This window comes from Ceratosolen solmsi, unplaced genomic scaffold (genome assembly GCF_000503995.2).
Source record: "Ceratosolen solmsi marchali unplaced genomic scaffold, CerSol_1.0 scaffold47, whole genome shotgun sequence".
Classification (NCBI taxonomy): domain Eukaryota; kingdom Metazoa; phylum Arthropoda; class Insecta; order Hymenoptera; family Agaonidae; genus Ceratosolen; species Ceratosolen solmsi.
The window spans coordinates 6,704,113-6,725,983 of record NW_011948419.1 but is presented as its reverse complement, the minus strand read 5'-3'; the positions used below and the strand labels follow the sequence as shown (position 1 = coordinate 6,725,983).

General features: G+C 22.7%; 1 protein-coding gene across 1 annotated transcript; it reads right to left on the bottom strand.

Annotated features, from left to right (window-relative positions):
* Positions 1 to 2,210: 2,210 nt before the first annotated feature.
* Positions 2,211 to 9,692, bottom strand: LOC105360820 (pupal cuticle protein-like). The gene is made up of 4 exons (XM_011497820.1): positions 9,678 to 9,692; positions 9,449 to 9,556; positions 7,602 to 7,922; positions 2,211 to 2,540 (listed from the first exon to the last, which is right to left on the bottom strand). The coding sequence occupies exons 1-4, from the start codon at positions 9,690 to 9,692 to the stop codon at positions 2,211 to 2,213; spliced, it is 774 nt and encodes a 257-aa protein (XP_011496122.1).
* Between the last annotated feature and the right edge of the window lie 12,179 nt (positions 9,693 to 21,871).

The following is a 21,871-nucleotide window of genomic DNA, read 5'->3' as shown; positions in this document are numbered from 1 at the left end:
AATTTAGTAAATTATATAATAACTGAAAATCTGTTATTTATTAAAGAAAGATTTAATTTTAAACCTTTCCGAAAACGAGAGTTTATAGCTCATAAGTTTTAGTTCATTATTATTTAATTAGAATATTAACTAAAAATTAAAATTTTTTTAGAAATTTCTTAAAAATATTAAATAATATTGAATAATTTTATAAAAATATGCCGAAAGTTAAAAAAGTTAATGTATTCTGCATGCATGCCATGTTCTTCATAAAATATTAAAATTGAAATTACTTTGTAAATATATAGATAACATACATCTTGGAATTACTTTTGATGTTTTTAATTTTAATGTAAAGGTTAATTTTTGATTTAATAAATGCAATCAAAGGAAAATTAGTCTGCAAATAATTTATATGAAGAGCATAAAAGTATAAAATAAAACATGTTTATTATTACTTAACTACATGCGTGCTTAAAAAGTATTTGTACTGATAAACGATGGACATTTTTTATTAAAAAAAAAATGTTGACATTAGCACTGCATAAACAAGGAAAATCTTAGATGTATTTCGACAATGAAATTATTTTATAAATATTGATAGACAATAATTTTTATTAAAAAAAGATATAATTTTTATTTTATTTCAAAATAAAATATGAACATATCTGAAAGAAAAACTAGTCGGTTTTATATTAATTCTTCTTAATAGAATATTATTAAAAAAATATCACATGGTATGGTTATTAGATTTCGTCCTTTAATTAAAATAAAATAATAATTTCAATAAAAAGCACACTAAGCAGAATTTGTAGTATATCAGTATATGTAGTCAATCAGATAAAGCTACCTTTTCTATTTAACAATTTTTTTAATTTTAAGGCAATTATATAATTTAATAAGAAAAGAAACAAATTTTAGTAAATTTGTTTATATTTTTTATTCAAAACTAAATTTTCTTTTTCTTTAATACCCTTTACAAATCAACTAAATTTTATATAAATGAATTTGATTCACTTGATGATGTTATGATATACTTTTATCAAAATAAAGATATAATATTAATAATATTATTATTAACGAAGAAGATTATTATTATTTTACATTCTTATTATAAATATTTGTTATTGTCTTTTTATTAATTGTTTCCATTCCAAAGTATAAAAGTATTGTATGAAATAATATTAAATTCTATTTCTTTTCGTATTTTTATTTATTTATTATGTTAGATGTAATTTATTCACAAACGTTATCTACAAATGACATATTTTTTTCATTTCTTAAGTTAAATAAGTTGTATTAATAATATTTTCCACAATTTTTAAATGAAACTTTGTGATGTTAGTATATTTTTTTACTTATTTATTAAAATATTTGCCAAAAATTTATTAATTTATAAACACATACTATTTATATTTTATAATGTAATAATGTAATTATAAATAAAACTTAATTAATTAAACTATTATATAATAATATTTTATAAGATTATAAGTTAAATTACAAGATTGTTCACAATATACTTTTTGGATCGCTTCAACTATGTATAATTTATTTGGTCAATTTAAAACATTGTTTCTGTAATTATATTCTGTAATTTAAAAAAAATCTACGTTACGCAGCTTATTTATTTATATATTTATTATTTTTAATGAAATAGCTATTTCGTGTTTTCTTCAATGGTGCTATTTTTTATTTTGTGCCGTAAAACATTATATTTATTTTTATTGGCGCAACTGTAATATAAATTTCATTCATATACATCGCGACTCTTATAATTACTTAATATATCGTACTGAAAATAAACCAATTTTAAAATCGAATTCTGTTTACAGGCGTAAATTTATTCGTGCAAATAAATAATAATTGAAAGCGAACTACAAAAATAATACATTAGAAAGTCTGACTTAATAATTATTTAGTTATATATATATATATTTCATACAAGCTAAATACACTAATAAATGAAGATTGAAGCGTGTCCTGCAACTTTAAATGGCGCCAAATTCCATTAACAATTCATTATGACATTTTTTAGAAGTAATATTACAACTTAACTGTATGTTACACTGCAATCACATCTTACTACGCAACTTTAAATGTCGCCAAAATTTCGTACCTGTCAACATCCACTCCTCACATATACATATATAAATAAGACTTCTATCATTAAAAATGAAGTGACTTTATCTTCCTATGGGCTACATAACGTGACAACTTATTGAGGTAACTCAATAGTCATCATGGTAGGAGGTTCGGTGCCCGTGGGAGGCGCGGTCGAGGGCCGCGAAGTGCGCGGCCTTGGCGTGCGCGACCTCTGGTGTATCAACGACGCGTCCATCCTGGGCCAGGGGTGCAGGCGGGCCTTGGTAGTGGGTCGAGGCGTGGGTCTCGACACTACTGCTGCTGCTCCCGTCATCCTCGTCGGCACTGTTACCACTGTAAGAAGCGCCGGAATAATAATCATCGCGGTTGCCGGCGAAACGCGATGAAGCTTGGCTGAAAGCGGCAAAATGCGCGGCCTTGGCCTGTGCTACCTCAGGTGTGTCCACCACTCGACCCTGTATTAACAATTTCCAAGCCAATTATTTGGTATACTATAGGTAATTTTATGATAGCATTTCATAAGTTAGCATGTATTTACAATTGTATTTGCATGTTTAGTACCATTTCTTTTGGGACCAATACAAATTTACGCCCATGAAATACGTAAACGTGCTTATATATTTCATGAGCACACTAAATTATTAACGCAAAAAAATTTGAAATAACTTATAAATGTATGTTTTATAATACTACTTGCTTTTTCAACTCTTCTAAGGATATGTATATTTTCAAATTGCATGGCTTTCTTATATTTTGATTCTTCGATATGTATTATATGAAGAAAAGATAATGAGTGGCGAATACTAGCTATTGATGAATACATTACTACATTCTTATATCATACGTGATCTTAAACCATTAAGGCGTGACAAATTTACGATTACGCTTAAAAATGTTTGACTAGATCAATCATTAAAATACTTTTTTTAAGATAATATAGTTTTATAAAATTGTGATAAAGACAATAAATTAAATTTAAAAATAATTAAAGCTACTCTAATAGTTTTTAAAATTAAAAAATCTTTACTCATTAAAATAAATTTAACTGGTCGCTCCAAATCATATAAATTTATTCTTGATTTTAAAATTTCAAAATAAAAGTGTATTTTTTTTTTAAAATTAAAAATAAATCAAATAGCGGTTGAATTTTTTATATGAAAACTAGGAGCATATTTTGGTAATCATTTTAAGCAAAATCATAAATTACGTAAAAGATTCCCCATAATTATTACGTTAACATTGCATTATTTAAGTATTGTTTATTAATGAAAATATTAGTAAATATTGTACTAGTCTCACTAACCAATTTATAGAGTAAATCTATATATATTTTTTGTGTATGAAGGGGGGGTATATCCACGGGCATAAAATATAGAAATGTAAAGAAAACATTCAAATTATTAATTAACATTTGCATAAAAATAATTTGAAAAATTTCTCAAATAGAGAATACTACATTTATTATATTATTATAAATTTAAACATTAACTATTAATCTGATATTCGAATTATTCATAAATAACATAAAGATTTAATTTTTTATTATACAAATTTATATATTCATTTAGTGTTAACCGACTCATTTTCAAGTGCATGAAGAAATTGCAATAAACATGAAATTTAAAGTTTTTAAGAGTAATGTGATTAAAAAAAATGTCAAAATTTAGTATTTGTGGTAAATAAAGTTGAAGAACTAGTACAAAAATAATTTATTTAAAAAAATACTACTTATCAACTAATAACATAAATTTAAAAAATCTATTTATTTTATATTTATTTATTTTATTTTCATTATTTTTTATAAATTTTAATACATAATCATTCACTGATTATGCAAGATGAGAAAATTCAACAGAAAAAAAATTGCAGTTAATAAATTGGTTTTTTGTGGCATATTAAAAGATTTCTATTAGACAAGTAATTTAGAGTTAGTCACAATGTTATTTCTCCAACTTCAATTCAGATAAATATAAATATTAAGTCATAGCATGCAATAGTATTGTAAATAATTTAATGTTTTTAATAATTTTTTTATTAGTTATAAATTACTTATAAATTGAATAGTTATAAATAATTTAACAGATAAAATTTTATTCTTAAAAGGATACTTGTTATAGTTAAAATGTACTAAATTATAAATTATAAAAATCCATCGTTTATCAGAAAATTAAATATCACCGCATTTCAATCATAAAAAAGCGTAAGTGTAAAATTTATTTCAAGAGTTTATGTAAATTCATTTAAAATATATAATTTACTATGAAAATATATTAATTATATTTGAAAGCATCTAAAAGTTTTCCTTTTTGCATTATTTAATTAATAAAGAATAACAAATTTATTAATAAACACATGCAAGGCATCTAAAAGTTTTAATTTTTCTATTAATTAATTAATAAATAATAACAAATTTATTTATAAACTCATTTTTCAAATGATTCTTTTTAAATATTCATTTATATAAAATATGAATATTGTTTAAAATCTCAACGAATAAAATTCTTATTAAAGAAAATATAAATTTTATAAGAAATATTCTCTTTAAAAAAATATGAATATATGATTCTTCTATTTATAAAAATAAGTAACAATTATTATATTATATATAAAATTCAATATACATGTATATATATACTATATACAATACAATATACATCCTATGTGAAAATAAATATTTAACATTGAAGAAAAGATAAATACCTGATTTTCCACTTTTATATTTCTTATATTGAAAAGTTATATCCATCGAAATTAAAAATAGTTATATTAATTTTTTATAATGAATAATAACATATAAGAAGTGTATTTGAAATATCCTAATTTTAAGAGTACCACTAATCTTTTAATAATGTTATTCTTTTACAAGCTTTTGAATTTTATGAATCAATGAATCATATTTTTTGTAGTTTGTTTGATATATGTAAACCTATATCAAATATTAATTTATATTTTACTTTTATTAAGGACAGCTTCTGTATATATCGTACCTATATATTCTTCTATAAAAACAATATAAATTATTTTAAGTAAAAACATATAATTAGTGTAAATATTAAATAAACATGTATATTAAAAACTATAATTCATTATTGTTTTTAAATAATTATAATTTATTGGTGTTAGTAAGAGTGAATAAATTACGTGGTTTGTGATTTATTACATGCCATGATAAATTTATAAATGTATTTAAATATATTTACCGTTTTCAATGAATTGTCAGTTTCAATTATGACTTATTACTCGGTAAAAAAAAAAAAAAATGAAAACAAAAATCTTGAAAAACTACACGAAACGATTTAAAACCTTATAAAGCCATATTTGGAATGATGTCTAGTACCAATGTTAACAAAATGAAACGTATAAGAATTCGATAATGTGATTGAGAACAAATTTTATTGAAACTTTAGTTAAAGTAAAAAAGCTTAATTAATTAATGCAGATAAATTAAATACATAAAAAAAAATAAAAAATGATTTCTATATTAAATATATAATATGTAATAAACCGGTAAAAATAAATTTTATTAACTTAGTATGTCATATTAGTTACACATGCAAATCTGTGTTGATACTTATGCAATATTGAGATTTAAATAAGTACATTAGCATACATAATGAAATAATAGCTTCTTTCATATTCATTATTTATTGCTATTTTATCTTCTTAATATATTGTACTATAATTTTGATATACTTGTAAAAATAATCTTGTAAAATTTATAACAAAATTTTATATTAATAAAACTTTAGAATTTGTAGTCACTTAGATATTATAAAAAATAATTATTATAAACTAAAACATTTTTAGAAAATATATTGTAAGCATATATTAATAAAAGAATCAAATTATAATTTAATGGATTCTATAAGTGATAAAAAAGGGATTCTACGTGTGAAATACAATATTTGTAAAATGAATAACAATTTATAATTTAAAATTTAGTATAATATTTGTAAAAAGTGAAATTTTTTACAAGACATGTATTCTTCTGTACTAGATGAACATATATATTTCAGGATAAAAAATTTTCTAGCATTCTTGAGTTTTTATGAAATCTAGATACTGAAAAAATGTGGTTCGCCGATAATTTTAATAAAATATTCCATATTGGTAAACGATATAGAACCGAATATAAAATTTGCACTACTTAGCAATCCAACAAGCTATTAAAGAAACATTAATTTTTCGTTTTATTTATTGTACAATATGTATCCTTAATGCTTTTTAATCTAAAAAATAAACCCATAATTCGTTATTTTAAATTTTAATAATTTAACGTACTCTCGCATCGAAATAATATATAATAGGTAACATTTAGAAATAATGAAAAAAATAATATCAGCTTATAAAAATTCTAAATGATTTCAATGGCCACAATTAATTTACAGTTTAAATAATAAACGAACTTGGAACAATAAAAGAACAGTGTTAGAATATCTAATGTTAATATATTTGCAAAAGCGAAACAGGAAAAACTCATAACACTTTAATTTATTACATACTCTTATATTGATTAATTTAAAATCAAAACTTATTTTTTTCAATAATAATAATACTTGGATATGAAAATAATATTGTTTCGAAACATATGTTCACTTTACATTTTTATGTTTAACGATTCATAAAATATTTATGAATAATTCATAATTCTCTTTTTAATGTAATAATTCAATTAAACATTTCCACGAAACATTATAAATTTGTTTAATGTATGCATTATCAAGAATAGACAATTTCTATATATTTCTTATCATTTAAAATGCACGTATTATGTATAAAGAAATTTTAAAAAGTCCAATGTACGAATATAAAATAATAATTAATTTAATATTTACTATAAATCTGTTTAAAATCAAATTTTGTTATAATATATTTTTCATATGACTGGTTATGTTAAAAAAATATATAACTTTTCTTAAGTATTTATGTAATATTTTCATTCGTTTTTAAAAAAGTTTTTATTTAAAATTTTAAAGTGCTATTTATCTTTTGATAAAAATTAATGTTTTTTGCAGAATGGGAAGTCTGTTTTAATGATTCTTAATTTTAACAAATTATTTATACATTATCGATAAGTTTACAAATTATATGAGTCTTGTTCTTTTATTATTTCACATTAAATTAATTTTGTTGGCACTTTATTAGATTTTTTTTGGAAATTTTTAATTATAAATAGATAATGGAAACTGTTATATTTAAGGTTTAGGTCAAAATTGCTACATTCTTTCAATTAATAATTATTGAGAAGCGAGAATTATATAAATCTACGTTTAAAATAAAAAAAAAACTTTGTTTTACACAATAAACTCTAATATTAATTTTGCATGAAAATAAATAAGGAAGATGTCCTCAGCAGAGGATATCAGAGCATCATTGTTGAGGTCTTGTATTTAGTCTTAATGAATTACCTATGTAAAGTCTAAAGAAGCGTTTATAATGTAGAGTCATATGTAATTATATCAAAGTAAAGCCTTTCGTCTTAGTGCACACTATTAATATATTAATATAGATCTTACATCATGGTCCAAAGGAGCGGGTGGTCCACGATAACCATAAGATCCATGTTGTACATTGGTGCTGAAGTAACTTGGGTTAGAGTAGACGGAAGCCCCAAGAGCAGATAATAACTCTCGATTACTCGGACGTCCGTGGTGATGGATCGATCGGGATGCTAATTCGAAAGCCGCGAGATGAGCAGCTTTGGCCCGAGTTACTTCCGGGGTATCAACGACGCGTCCGTCTTCGCCGACTGGAGCCGGTGCGGAAAGCCTTCCGATATAATTGCGATGCTGCGCCTGAGAAGACAGTGCAACTACCAGCAGACATACGAGACACACCTTCATAAGAAAAAACTAGTTTTTATTTTAAAGCTATAAATAGGGGAGCAACCTTTCTATATGACTTTTACTGCTATGCGATTAAGGGCAATGAGATGAGTAATAGGAAATAATGTATATTATAAAAAAAGAATTAACTATAATCATAGATTTTAATGGATATAAAGTACCGTGCTCCATGATATTGATGAAGCTTCGTATGTCATTGAAATTACAATTTTTTTAATCACAAATTATTAGCCATCTATGCTATTTGTTTATACTTGTATGTGTTGCTGACTTTATTTATATACAATAACCAATACAACTTTATAAAATAAATTTCAAATTATATTTTTAAATGTCTGTGTAAAGGGAAATTTCACTGAACTGATTTTTTTAATAATAATTTTACAATACATTATGTTCATATATTTTAGAAAGTAAAAAATAAACTTCGTAATAAAAAAAGTTAGAAAATAGCGCCTTTATTAAAGCTCCCTACTTTTTAATTTATATATATATATATATTTTTTTTTGTATATTTGAATAGTAGAAATAAAAAAAAAATTAAAATATATTGTAAATCGTAGAAAAATTTAAAGTCACAAACTTTAATATGAACTTACATATCTTAGAAAGTTATGAAAGAAAAACTATTAATAAATACTAAATATTAGTATTTATTAAGTTATTTATTGCATTCGTATTTTTTGAAATTCTACGGTTAGTTAGTATTTCTGAGAGCTTACAATATTCATTAAAAAATTTTGTGGGAATCGTAAGTAATGAATGAGTACACTCACTGACTTTCCATTAAAACTGATTTTGCAATAAGTGTTGATGAGTTTCGCTATGAAAGTAAGCATTCTTGTTTCTTGTTGTGTTTAGTCAATATTCATTAATGACAATCGTGGTACTTAATATTTAAATTTATATTTACATAGAAGTGTGAATTTTTTTTAATGAATAAAAAATAATAAACTTTATTAGTTAATAAGCGTTTGATACTGATATAAAAAAACGATATTGTTTGTACTAGTTAATATAATAATTAATATGAATTTAATGTAATATTACTTGTTATTGGTAATTTTATGTTACTAAATAAACGTTTATTACTTCTAATTCATATTGTTCAAAAAATTTTTAAAAATATAAAAAAAAACAGGGCAAATATAAGGCAAAAAATATCGTAAGAGTTTTATTGATTTTATTTTGAAAGTACAAATTAATATATTAAATTTCAAACAAAAAAATGTTAATACTTAAATATTGATATCAATACTATTATATTAACAGTATTTTAGAAATATAAAATATTACATAATGAAAATGAAAGGTAAATGAACAGTAATGCTTTACAATACTGAATAATTATATTGATTGATACTATTCATTTAGAAATCATTAAAATATCACCCTTTATATTTTATTTTTCTATTCTACCTGTTTACCCTTCTATTCAAAAGAAATCAGAACGAATGAGAATACAAATAATAATATAGTTTCAAGATAGTTTTTTGAATAAAAAGTATATCACTCACGATAAACTCCATACTCGACTTGTCGTATTCAAAGTTACTAGAGCCACTAAAGCCACGGATTACTTTTTGGATTCTGACGCTAAAGGGTCCTCGGTTGCCTTTATATATCTGTCAACAGTCACAATAATTATTACTCAATGTGCGATTGTTTCCAATGAGTTACCCAGGGCACAAGTGGTCCCCAACAATATTCAATGAACCGGGAAATCTCGTGGAACTATATACGAACGGTTTGGGGTTTCATAGCTTGAGCGTGAAAGTTATGCGACACACCGGAAAGAGATCGATTTAGAAGTGTTGCACCCGATTTACTCGTATTTATTTCCAATTTATTTTCTTGAAATTATCGTGGTAACAATTGAGTTATAATAATAATACAGGGATACATTTATACACGCTTTTATAACAGTACTTAACTCAAATAGTAATTGAGCATGGATGTAACATACTTGAAATAAACTTTTTTTCTCCTCTGTATCTTTTTGTTGAGATATCAGATTTACAGAGTACATAAATAAAGAATTAAACATTTAAGTTTTTACAAATCTCTCTCTCTCTCTCTCTCTCTCTCTCTCTCTCTTCCCCTATATATATATATATTATTATTATTATACACATGATTTATATACATATATATGGAATAATAAAAAATTTTTTACTTATGTATATGTAAAGTACGTGTACATAATATATTCAATTAACAAACGTATTGTTACTTAATTCATTGGAATTCTGACATTTCTTTATAAATTGTATTATACGCTTTACAATTAGAAATTTTCAATTAGGGAATAAATTATTTTTATTATATTTTATTCCAAATAATCATGTTATAAATTAATAATATAAAATAAACTACAGTATTATTTTACAATTGAATTTTAAAGGAATGGATAATAATACAATAAAAATTAAATGTAATTATAAAATTAAAATAAAATTATACTGATTTATACTATCATTAACCACAGTTTTTTAATATTACTGATTTTATGCAATTTTTAGAACGATTATTCTTACACAACGATTTGAAATAATTTATCGAAAGTTCCTTCAATAATAATAAAAGTTAAATTTTCGGTTTCATTGCACTAACAAAAAATATTATAATATCTATATACATTATACTTTATAATAAAATTCGATTCGTCACATACATGTTGGTTAAAAATACATTACTAACTACTTAATATTAATGTTACATTTTCTATGACCCAATAATTATTTTACAATCCATTATTTTCAATAGGTAATGAAACCATAGAATTTATACCATAGAATTTTTTAAATCAAATATGCTTACTGTATATAATTTAAAATAGGATTATGTATTCATGAAGAAAGTAAATTCAATTTAAAATTCTATTAATAAAATTGGTACAGAAGTTCTTGGCACTAAATTTATGATAATGATATAGTATGACCATTCATTTTAATTGTTATTTTCATACCTTCTTACTTAATTTGAGCATTTACATATTTTAATTTTTTTAATGATGAAGAAATTCTATTTCCATGAATAATTATTCCTCATATTATTAAATCTTTTTGATGCAAACATATACTTAATAAATAGTATGCTTTATAATTCACAATAATTTAATACATTAGATTAAAAAAAAAATTATACCTTAAATATCAATATAATTAAATACATTAAATTTTGAAAACTGTTCTAATAATAATAATTGACTATATATTTAGTGAAATGATATTTTAATTACTAATTGTTATTTATGGTAATCTATTATTTATTATTCTCTCATTTTTAAATTATGTTTTATAATATACATATAAAAAATATGTAACGTAGAATTAACATCTTTATAAAGAAATATTAATTTTTTTTTTATTATTATTGTGAAAAATATTTTTATAATTAATCTAAAAATATTTTTGTTCTGTTATTATTTCCTTTCTTTATAATATTCTCAGAGGAAAATCAGAACAGATCTTGAAACAAATATATTATACTTTTAATTTTAGTATATTAATATATCTTAATGTTATTTATAATATATTCAAATTTAATATATCAATAATTCATAAATGGCTTTCGATTTGTTAAATGTATATTAAACACAATTTATATTATGTCTTCCATTATTAAAAATTAACAAATAATTGTAACAATTTATTGAAAATGGTAATTTTGTTATATAGAGGTAAATGCAAAATTGAATCTTTCTTATTGTATTTTTGTCCGCAAAATTAAAAAAATTACCATTAAAATCTTAGCAAGTGAAAGGAAAAATAACTAAAGCCAGTCAAAGATACTATTCTTTACTATAGTAAATACCTATTGCGTATCTCAAACTATTTCCTTTCACTCGATATAATATTAATACTCATTTTTTAAATAGTATGAATTCAGAAAAATAAATAAATAAAATACACAAGGATTTTTTATTACTAATTGTATTATATAGTCTAGTTTTATTCTTTAAACTGGTACTAAATTTCAAGTACGCTACTTATCACAACTCGTAATTGCAGCTTCATAATTTAAGAAATAATACATTACCAAATATTTAAGAATACCAAATCATTTAATATAATCAAAGTTCTAAACATAAAATGGAGCAAAAGATAAAACAACAAATACATTATTCTGTCAATTTAAACTATTGATGAATGCGAATGAAATATATACTTTCTCAGACTAAGTAGATTACATATACATGTAGCTAAGGAGGTAACCTGATTTATAATGCATTCAAATTTAATTGACGCACAGATGAATTGTTTAAATCATAATATATTACCAATAGACGCTCTACATGATCTCCATATTTAATATACTTGATACCATTGTTTTAGTAAACACGCGAAAACTGTTTAAAATTTTTCTCATAATATGAAAATATCCCTAATTAAATTAAGTACATGATTTATAATCGAGCAATTAAATGTATTATGTTACACCACCTACATGTCGCCGCTCAATTAAGGCACAGTAGCGCTTGATACCAACTTTACCAAGCGTTAATCGTTGCGTTGTCTTTCTATCGGAAAGTCTTTCGTAAACACCCACCCGTAACATCAAATAATGCAGTAATACGCTACGAAATTCTCTGGTTTTGTTTTACACACGTCATGCGTCAAGGATTTCAAACAACGTACGATATATATCTTGATATGATAGAGTTTACTTTGCATTTTTACTACATATCATACAGGCATAGGCTATTGACGAAAACTTTGTATGTTATTTGTGAGTTTAAAGTTTGCATACCCAAATATTATAACAAAATTTTATTACAATAAATATACTATTTTTGTCCCATTACAAGTTAGTTTCTAAGAAGTGCTGATATCATTGCCTTATTATTACATTGTGATATTACTTCTATTAATCACAGTTCTCATTTATATCTTATAAGGTCAATAAAGCATTAATATCTAAAGTACATTTTCAAAAATCAAATCGAATAGAATGATGAAATATTATCTAGTTAATTATTACATTCACAATACAATGCAGTATATTACATAAATAAATCTAAGTAGATATGCATTTAAATTTTATTGAAACTTCTTCACAATAACAAATATTAATTTTCATGTTAGCATGTCAAAGAATATTTGTTACTTTAAATTATAGAAATAAAATAGCTTGCTTAATAATATAAATTTAATCTCTAATTTTATCATATACAAGTATTAATTTTTTAAAATAATTTCAAGAAATTATAATAAGCCAAAAGTATAATATTAAAAAGTTCGGTATAAAATTAATTTTTCAATTTTTTAAAATTATTACTTAACATCACCGTTTATAAAAAGGGTTAACTTTTAAATCTATTTAAAAGCTGATAGGTGAATAATATATGTTTATATAATAAAAATTATAATTAATTTGTTAATACGTAATAAATATTTTGAAATTAATTACTTCATAGTTGAAAATATATTTGGAAATTATTGAAGTGAAATAAAAAATGTAATAAAAAATAATTTGTATTCGTCTCATTCATCAAGTCCAGAATGTATTAAATAAAACTTACTTTTTCAAATTTTATATTAATATTCTTTACATCCACATGCTAGTGAAGCTCCTAAATAATTTATATTAAAATTTCTTAATAATGTATTCTAGAAGAAAATCAAAGTGTCCATAAAGTTTTATATCATTTGCGTTACTGTTTAAGACAAAAAAAAATGAAAATAATTTTATAAATATCAAAATCATTATTAAATTTTGATTTATTGTCAAATTTTGTTTTCAATCCTGTCATTTTATATTTTCCCAGCAATGATTTATTACACGTTATATTTTTACTATTGTATCAAATTTTTACTATTTATTTATATTGTTTTACTGTTTTTGATTAGACACGGTAAATTAATATAATATGTTTTATTATAACTAATTTACTTTATTTAAAAATATATTAATTTTTTACTCAATAACTAAAATATACTAATATTTTATTTGGTCAAATATATTACCTGAGCATAACATTGAACTTGAGAGGTTTACTTGATTACGAAACATAACAGCATTAAAAATCGCATAATCACATACCAAAGAGACATAAAAGAATTAATTAAATAATCAGAAACTCCATAATTGTAAGATTTACATTAAATAGAATATATGGTGTAAGATAACATGATTATATAATTTAATAATTTAATCAAATCATTCAATAAAATTGAAAAGATCGTAATATTTAATATAAAACAAAAATAACTAAATCAACTTATTGTTTTACCGTACAATTTGATTGTGTGCATATTTGATTGTCGCTGATAATCAATTACATAATTCGAGTACAACCAAAAACAAGCGCTAGAATTTTAGAAAGTGTACAGTATATAACAAGAAATTTCAATGACAATCTCGTGCATCAATATAAATTCCGCATTTCAAATAAAAATATAAATTTACACTTACCAGATAAATGTTGCTACACGTGAACTATCACCTTTTATGTTTATCGCAAATATATTGAACATTAATAGTTTTATTTAATACAAAGCCTTGCTTCTAACTTACGTAAATGTTTTATGACCGCGCATTCATTTAATATTAATACTGTTTAATGTTACTGAGTTTTATTTAACCTCAAGTACATTGCTTAAACTATATATATATATATATATATATAAACAATTGTCTTCACATTCATAAAATCACGAATATTTGCTTATAGGAAGATATCGAATAGTGTCGTAGTCTTCAATAATAACAATATTATGAAAATAAATATACAATGTTATCAAAAGTTCAATTATAATCCAAATTTCCAATTATTTTTTATGCTTTTTCAAATCTTTATTTATCATTTTTCCATTACTAAATGTATAATTAGATAATATATTTTCTTACATGATGTATTTTGTAATCTATATTTACATTTATTTATTTAATCGTATTTCAATTTTATAATTGATATTTTTTAAATAGTATATTATTAGTATATATTATTAGTATATATTTCAAATGTTATAATAGTTTGAATGAAAGATAACTTCAAGAAATGTTCAAAATAAATTAAAGCTCAATTCAAATAAAATACTTTCTTCATTAAATGTACTTCTTACTCATGTTTTTAATAGTATTCAAATATTTGTGTGATTTAATTATTTAAAAATTAAACTGTAAAGTTAAATATATAAATTGACTATATAATCTAATAAAGCAAATATTATCTTTTAGAAAGAAAAAATAGCTTATTGGATAGTGAATTTAAATAACTAAATTATTCCACTTTATAAGTAAAACTCACCATAATTAACATACTTAAGTATTTGATAATTATTGTTCTAATTTTAATAACAATTAGGTATACGTATTAAAGATAGTTAAAGATTAGCAATAGTAATATTAAAAGTTTTATTATTTATTATGATTGAAATTTAATAAATATATTTTAGACTCAATCAAATCCTTGTAAATAGTTCCTGAATTAGTTAACATTTTATAATTAGAGCGAATTCATATTTCTGTCATATTGCTTTTCGGATAATTATAAAAGATAAATTTTTTACTTTTATTTTAAAGGTTAAGGATGATGCTGCTTGAAATAGTGTAATAGTTCACAAAAAACTTACAGAGTATTGCAAGACTATAGATATCAAAAAGAAAAATTGAATTAGTCAACAAAAAAAAAAAAAAAAAAAAAAAACAATTAATCAATAGAGAAAAGTGCAATTTTTATTTTAAATTGAGTGACGCTGAAAAGACTTTGATAAGAAATTTCAATGATATAAAGCTTGATATATTAAAAAATTGGCTCAATTAAAATTGACATGCATTTTCAAAAATATTATTTACAATAACTCAATATCTAATGTTAAATAAAACATAGTCATTGTAATTAAAATTCAAACTATCTGTTATAAAGAAAATATAACTTCATTTGCTGGTTATTATCTACTTTCACCCTTATTGGGTAGGCATGAACTAATTACATATTTTATCAGAATTGACCATTTGTTCGTAAATATCAAGGAATGACGATTAATAAATACACGTGAAGATGAAAGACCATAATCTGTCACAATATATGTATCTTTAGAGAAGGCAAAATGTTGGAGCAGCATCCAGAATTGCAGCGATTGTCCCCTGATTATGGACTAAAGTCAGCTGTGGTAACCACGAACGACCTTCGCAGAAAGGACGAAACGTCGAGCTAGAAGGAGGCAAATTTTTCATTCTGCTCTGTATTCCGCAAATTCCTGTTCGTCTACGTCCATACATTCACGATGGGGTTGTAGTTATTATAGACGTAAATATGTAAGATGTTGTTGTGCGCGGTTAGCCGGGACGATTGCATAATAGCGTGTAGAATATCGTGGCCGGGAATGCCCAACTGCCTTACGTTCGACCGCCCATTGTCGTAATGCAATTTCGCTCTTACTATAATATGCAAGAGCCCGTGCGAGCTCCGTTTTTTTCTACAATTTCACTTTTTCCTTTTGCGATATATTTCTTATGCTTTCGCGCCTCTTTATGACCGTTGTGCAAACAATTAATTGATAAAAACTATAGGATTCTCGCGCTTTGGAGCAACGTGATCAATGCTCTCTTACAATTCACGATGTGTAATTCAATTTTCTTTGTCATGTATAATTAACCCCGTTAATATTCTTTGAATTAAACAAACTATTTCACCTTACTACTTATGAAGGTGAGCTTGTTAACAGCGATAATTATACATTGATTTTTTTATTACATTTAGACTATTTGTAGATTTGTAGGTAAATTTTATGCTTTAATCTATAAACATTTCAATACGACGACAATTAATATCTTAAATAGTCCGTAGCTGCCAAGCTTTTATTATTTGAAAAACATTAGCACCTAGTGAAGAAAATTAAAGCAATAAATGTTGTAATTGTTGCATTAAAAACAAATATCATTAATTATAATACAAAAGAAAAGAAGCAGTGATCATTATTTAAATAATTATTTAGTAATTTCGACTAGATATAAAATTTATTCACATTTAAAATATACTAGTTTAAGATTAATTTCAATTTTAAAGTAAGAATATACATTAAATAAATTAATAATTAAATATAATTCAAGAACATTCACAGCTATTAGTTAAAATTCATATAATTAGAAGAAAACAATTTTAATAAAATCTAATCTATAATTAAACAAACTATTATTTTCAATACCTATAAATACGAATTAACTGGAGATAAAGAGATATAAATAGATAAACATTTTGCAGAATTTTACCTCTCTTTAATCTCTTTAACGGCTAATAAGATAAAGCATAAATTGCGTTATAAATACCAGGATTTGATCTGGTTATATAACCATTTTATGTTTTGAAGCTTGTGCTACTATATAAAATTATCTTATGCACAGGTGACACATAAGTAAAATTGAAATATAATTTATTTCAATATAAAATATAATTGGTCCATTGTAACAAATTTAATTGACTTTTTCTAAATGAAAACATCTACTAGCAGTTATTTCAAAGTTCAATTATATTTAATGTGTAAATTTTTTTTTTCCACAAAATGATTGACACTAATGTCATATATTTATTACATAATATACTCTATCATAATAAATATCAAATAAGCATATTTTATATTCTATGCTTTATACATTGAGATATTCAAATTATGGATTACAGGCTTTCAAAGCTATTTTAGCTTAACTAGACAATTTAAAAATTATCTTGATAATTCCAGGGCTATTTAAATAACTCAAATATTAAATATTTAAATAAATAAAAAATGTAAATAATAATGATTAATTTGTAATATTTAATATTAAATTACTATTGTAAATAAAAATTAAACTAACTAAAATGTTAAATATATTAATATCGTCTACCAGAATTTGAAATTATTTTAAAATAAGTTTTGACTACTCATTCATTACGAAATCTGTATAAACAAACAGCCTATACATTTTGGTTAAATTATATATCATTTTAATTTAAACTCAATTTTAGCGATTATGAAATAGAATTCCAAAATGGTAGCTTATAATTTTTATGGAAAATAAAACATAATTAGAAGCTAACAGCCACATAAGTGTATGTAATTATGTAGGTGAAAATACGGTAATATGACTATTCCAAAGTGTTTAAAATAAAATCAAAATATAAACTTGACACATTTCTATATAAATATATTTATATTTTCCGCATCACTTTTACAAATACTACTGTATGCTTAATATTAAATTAATTTTTACTTTTAACTCATATATATCATATTATATACCATTGCAGTTAATACAATTTTGAATAGATGTATAATAAATTATACGTTGAAAACTATACAAATAATAAGAATCCTTATATATCATTTATTACGGAAATTGTATTTGTTATGAAATTTTAATTTCTGATACTAACATTTTTCTTTAAATTTTCAACTTCGTATCTTCCAAGGTAAAATTTTATATTTCAAGAAAATGTCCATTCCTTATTCTCTATAAGATTTATACTCTATAAAATTTAAGATCATAAATATCTGCGACATCAATACATATGTTACAAAATACACAATAAACACGCGCGCGCGCTCATATGTGTGGGTGAATGTATGTATGTATAACAATAGTAATTACATATAAAATTTCTAATTAAAATAACTAGAGATAATGTTTTCCTGTGTAACTTAAACAACAATAGAATTTTAACAATTCTAAAATTTTATAAAAAAAAAAAAAAAAAAAAAAAAAAATTATAACCTATAAAAATAATAGATTTTGATTTCCATATTAAATGTAACAGCTTTTATTTATTACATCAAGTACAAAGACTTTATGCAAAGAACAATTATGAAAGTTGTGTAACATATGAAATTACGACTGCTTGATTTGTTATTATCATATCTTAAATTTTTTTTTCTTGAAAATTTACCAATAAAAAAATGACAGTAAAAGATGAAAACAAAATATAAAATATATAAATATAAAAATAAAATAAAGTATTTCAGTTAGACTTTACAATAACATAGTACTCAAAATTTTAAAATAAATATGTAGCAGTAATTACTTGATTACTTCTGTTTTCTATGTACGCAACGCCTAGTATTTTGCCAATTCTATTTAAAACTGCGACTTACGGTTATAAATTAAATAAATATCCTACTCGAAAAAACTCCATAATTTCCGCTTTTCGCGGTATTCCCGAAAAGCGCATAGAGTGCAAAGTGAATAAAAGCCAATCGACATTGTATGAAAAATACATATAAAATGTAAACGAGGTCACAACTTCGTCAATATTACAAAGGCGTACGTATGGGCGAACGCGCCCACTTTCGCACCCTTCTTACATCAAAACATTCCACTACTTCCTTAGTATTACATACTCAACATACTTCTAAAATTGTGGCCGCTCATACACACACGTCAAAAACTACGCGCGATATAATTTCGCTTTTACAGTGGTGGCCTATCGAAACTTGCCTTTTTTCAGTTTCTCCTTTTCCTTTCCACTATCACACCCACTGGCGTCCATTCTTTATAGTTATTCTAGACTTATTTGCCTGCGATCATTGACTTTCTCCACACAAAATTATCAATTCTTAATGTAAAATTAAAATAATATAAATCTTCAATTTGATTAATTATTTCAATTTTCATCGAATTAAGAGCATGTACTTCACATATAAAAAAAAAACAAATAAATTAATTAAAAAAATTTTCGCGTATCTACCCATACTCGTGCCCATATCTCTATGTGGGTGGCTGTGAGCGTAGTTATAGATACATGCACATGTAATTTTTAATCCCATACGTAATTATAAAAAAAAATCATTTGAGTCCACTCAATTTTTAGCATGAAACATACGGTTAAACTTATTTTATATCCATTTCTCGAACTTTCTCTCTTACAATCTAATAGAAAATTTTTTTTTCTATTTCATGTTAATTAAACGAAAATTGTCTTAAAATCATATTCCTTTAACTTAAAAATATTTGTCAGACATTTTCGTTTATATAACTCTAAATAATAATATGCATTGTACTTTTAGTGAAAATTAATTATAATGTTTATCAAATAAGTGTAATGTATTGATGCTATTTACGAACTTGTACCCATTTGCTATATAGAAATTATATTTTTAATCTATATTACGCTTACATGAATCATCATTAATTTCTAGTTAAATATTATTCGTTTGAAAATTATAACACGTATTTAAAAACATAATGCTCGTATTTTCATAAAATACATTTTATGTACAAAACTTTAAAATAATAAATATTAAAAAAATAAAAATATATATTCATTTATAAAAGTGAATACGAAACCAGATTATTTTATAATCATGTATATGAGTAGTATAATTAATTTTGCATTTCTAAAAACAAAGAAAATTTATTATCAAAGATATTTTTCGAACTTGTAGTAAGAAAATAATAGTGAATGGTTCCGATTAATACAGCTTGTATAAAACAGTTATATAATACTGTATTATTAAATAATATATTTACATATGTACCGATTGCTATTAATTAGTAACATGAAACTTCAAAAATAAAAAAATATACATCTTAGAAGGCAATAAGTTTTTTCAATATTTAAATATCCAAAGAAAAGAAAACATAGATTTTCACATTAAAATTTTTTCTTGAAATAAATTAACATCCTTAGGATTATTTTATTACATTATTTTATTAATATATGATTATTTTTATTATTAAATTTATTTATAATACTGGAATACATATCAAACTTAATTAGTATTTAATTATTAAAGAGTAATACCTTATAAATTTTAGTTAAATTTATTTTCTAAAGGAAACTGTATATTACTAAATTGTATTACTCAAAATCTATATGGACAACTATTAATTTTATTGCAACTCTTGTTTGATTTAAAAAATTTAATTTATTTTAAATTGAAGTATAATTTTCAATTTAATTTAGCACAATTCTTGAGTATGAAATTAAAAAACAAATCAATAAAAATAAGACGAATAATTGATATATATTAACAAATTTAATAATGAACATGAATTCAACATTTTTACTATTGAAAGTATTTTTTATCATTCTAATATCTGTAATGTTATAACTATTATTACTCAGCCATATAAGTATATATTCTATAAATACAGCATATATTGAATTATTATGTATTATAGTAATTTTAATTATCAAAAATGATTAATTGAAAACAGACAAATATTAATAAAATATTTAATAAATTTTTTAATTGATTATTTAATATTTTGTCCTATCTATTATTATTCAGTAGAATACTTTTTTTAATAATAAATGAATTCCCTATTATTAATTATAAATATTAAAAACTTAATAAAATTTCAACTTTATTTTTAATTTAGATATTTCAAGATTTTTATATGTATTTTCACTCGTATTTCAATTTTAAAAATGTATATTTATAATATATTTAGTCGTGACCTTATTGTTTACGTAAGAAATTACTAAATCATCTACTTAGTTTAAACCAAGTTTCCTATGTTATAACCATTAATAAAACTTTGGAATATAAATAAATTCTATATAAAAATATATTTATAATTTTTCATAATAAGTTGTACAATAAAATAAACAAAATTATTATTGAAGACATTGAAAATCATTATATAAATATGCCATATATTTTTAATTACTTTGAATATAAAATTTGAAAATAAATATTTGTATTCAAAAAAGAAATTATTATCAAAATAAAATTTTTGTATTATTATTATTTTATTATTATAATTAAAAATTGACAACGTTAAAATATAACGGTTTACAATAACGGTATAAGCCGATAAAAATGGTGTAAATTATTCAAACATATATAATGATTTTTTGGAAAGTCTATGAGTTAAAACTCTAACTTACTATGATTCTTTATACGCTTATTGAATTTTAAACGATAAAATGTTATTTTACAATGCTATTTTACAAAGTCATGCAAATATCAAAACTACAATGTCGTAAAGAGTATTTAAAATTTTCAAAAAATAAA

Excerpts from the sequence above, each read along its gene's own strand:
- LOC105360820 (XM_011497820.1), bottom strand. Across the intron at positions 7,923-9,448 it reads AGTCGAGTATGGAGTTTATC|GTGTGTCTCGTATGTCTGCT; the intron begins GTGAGTGATATA and ends TTTCTTATGAAG. Across the intron at positions 2,541-7,601 it reads CCGCTCCTTTGGACCATGAT|GGTCGAGTGGTGGACACACC; the intron begins GTAAGATCTATA and ends TTGTTAATACAG.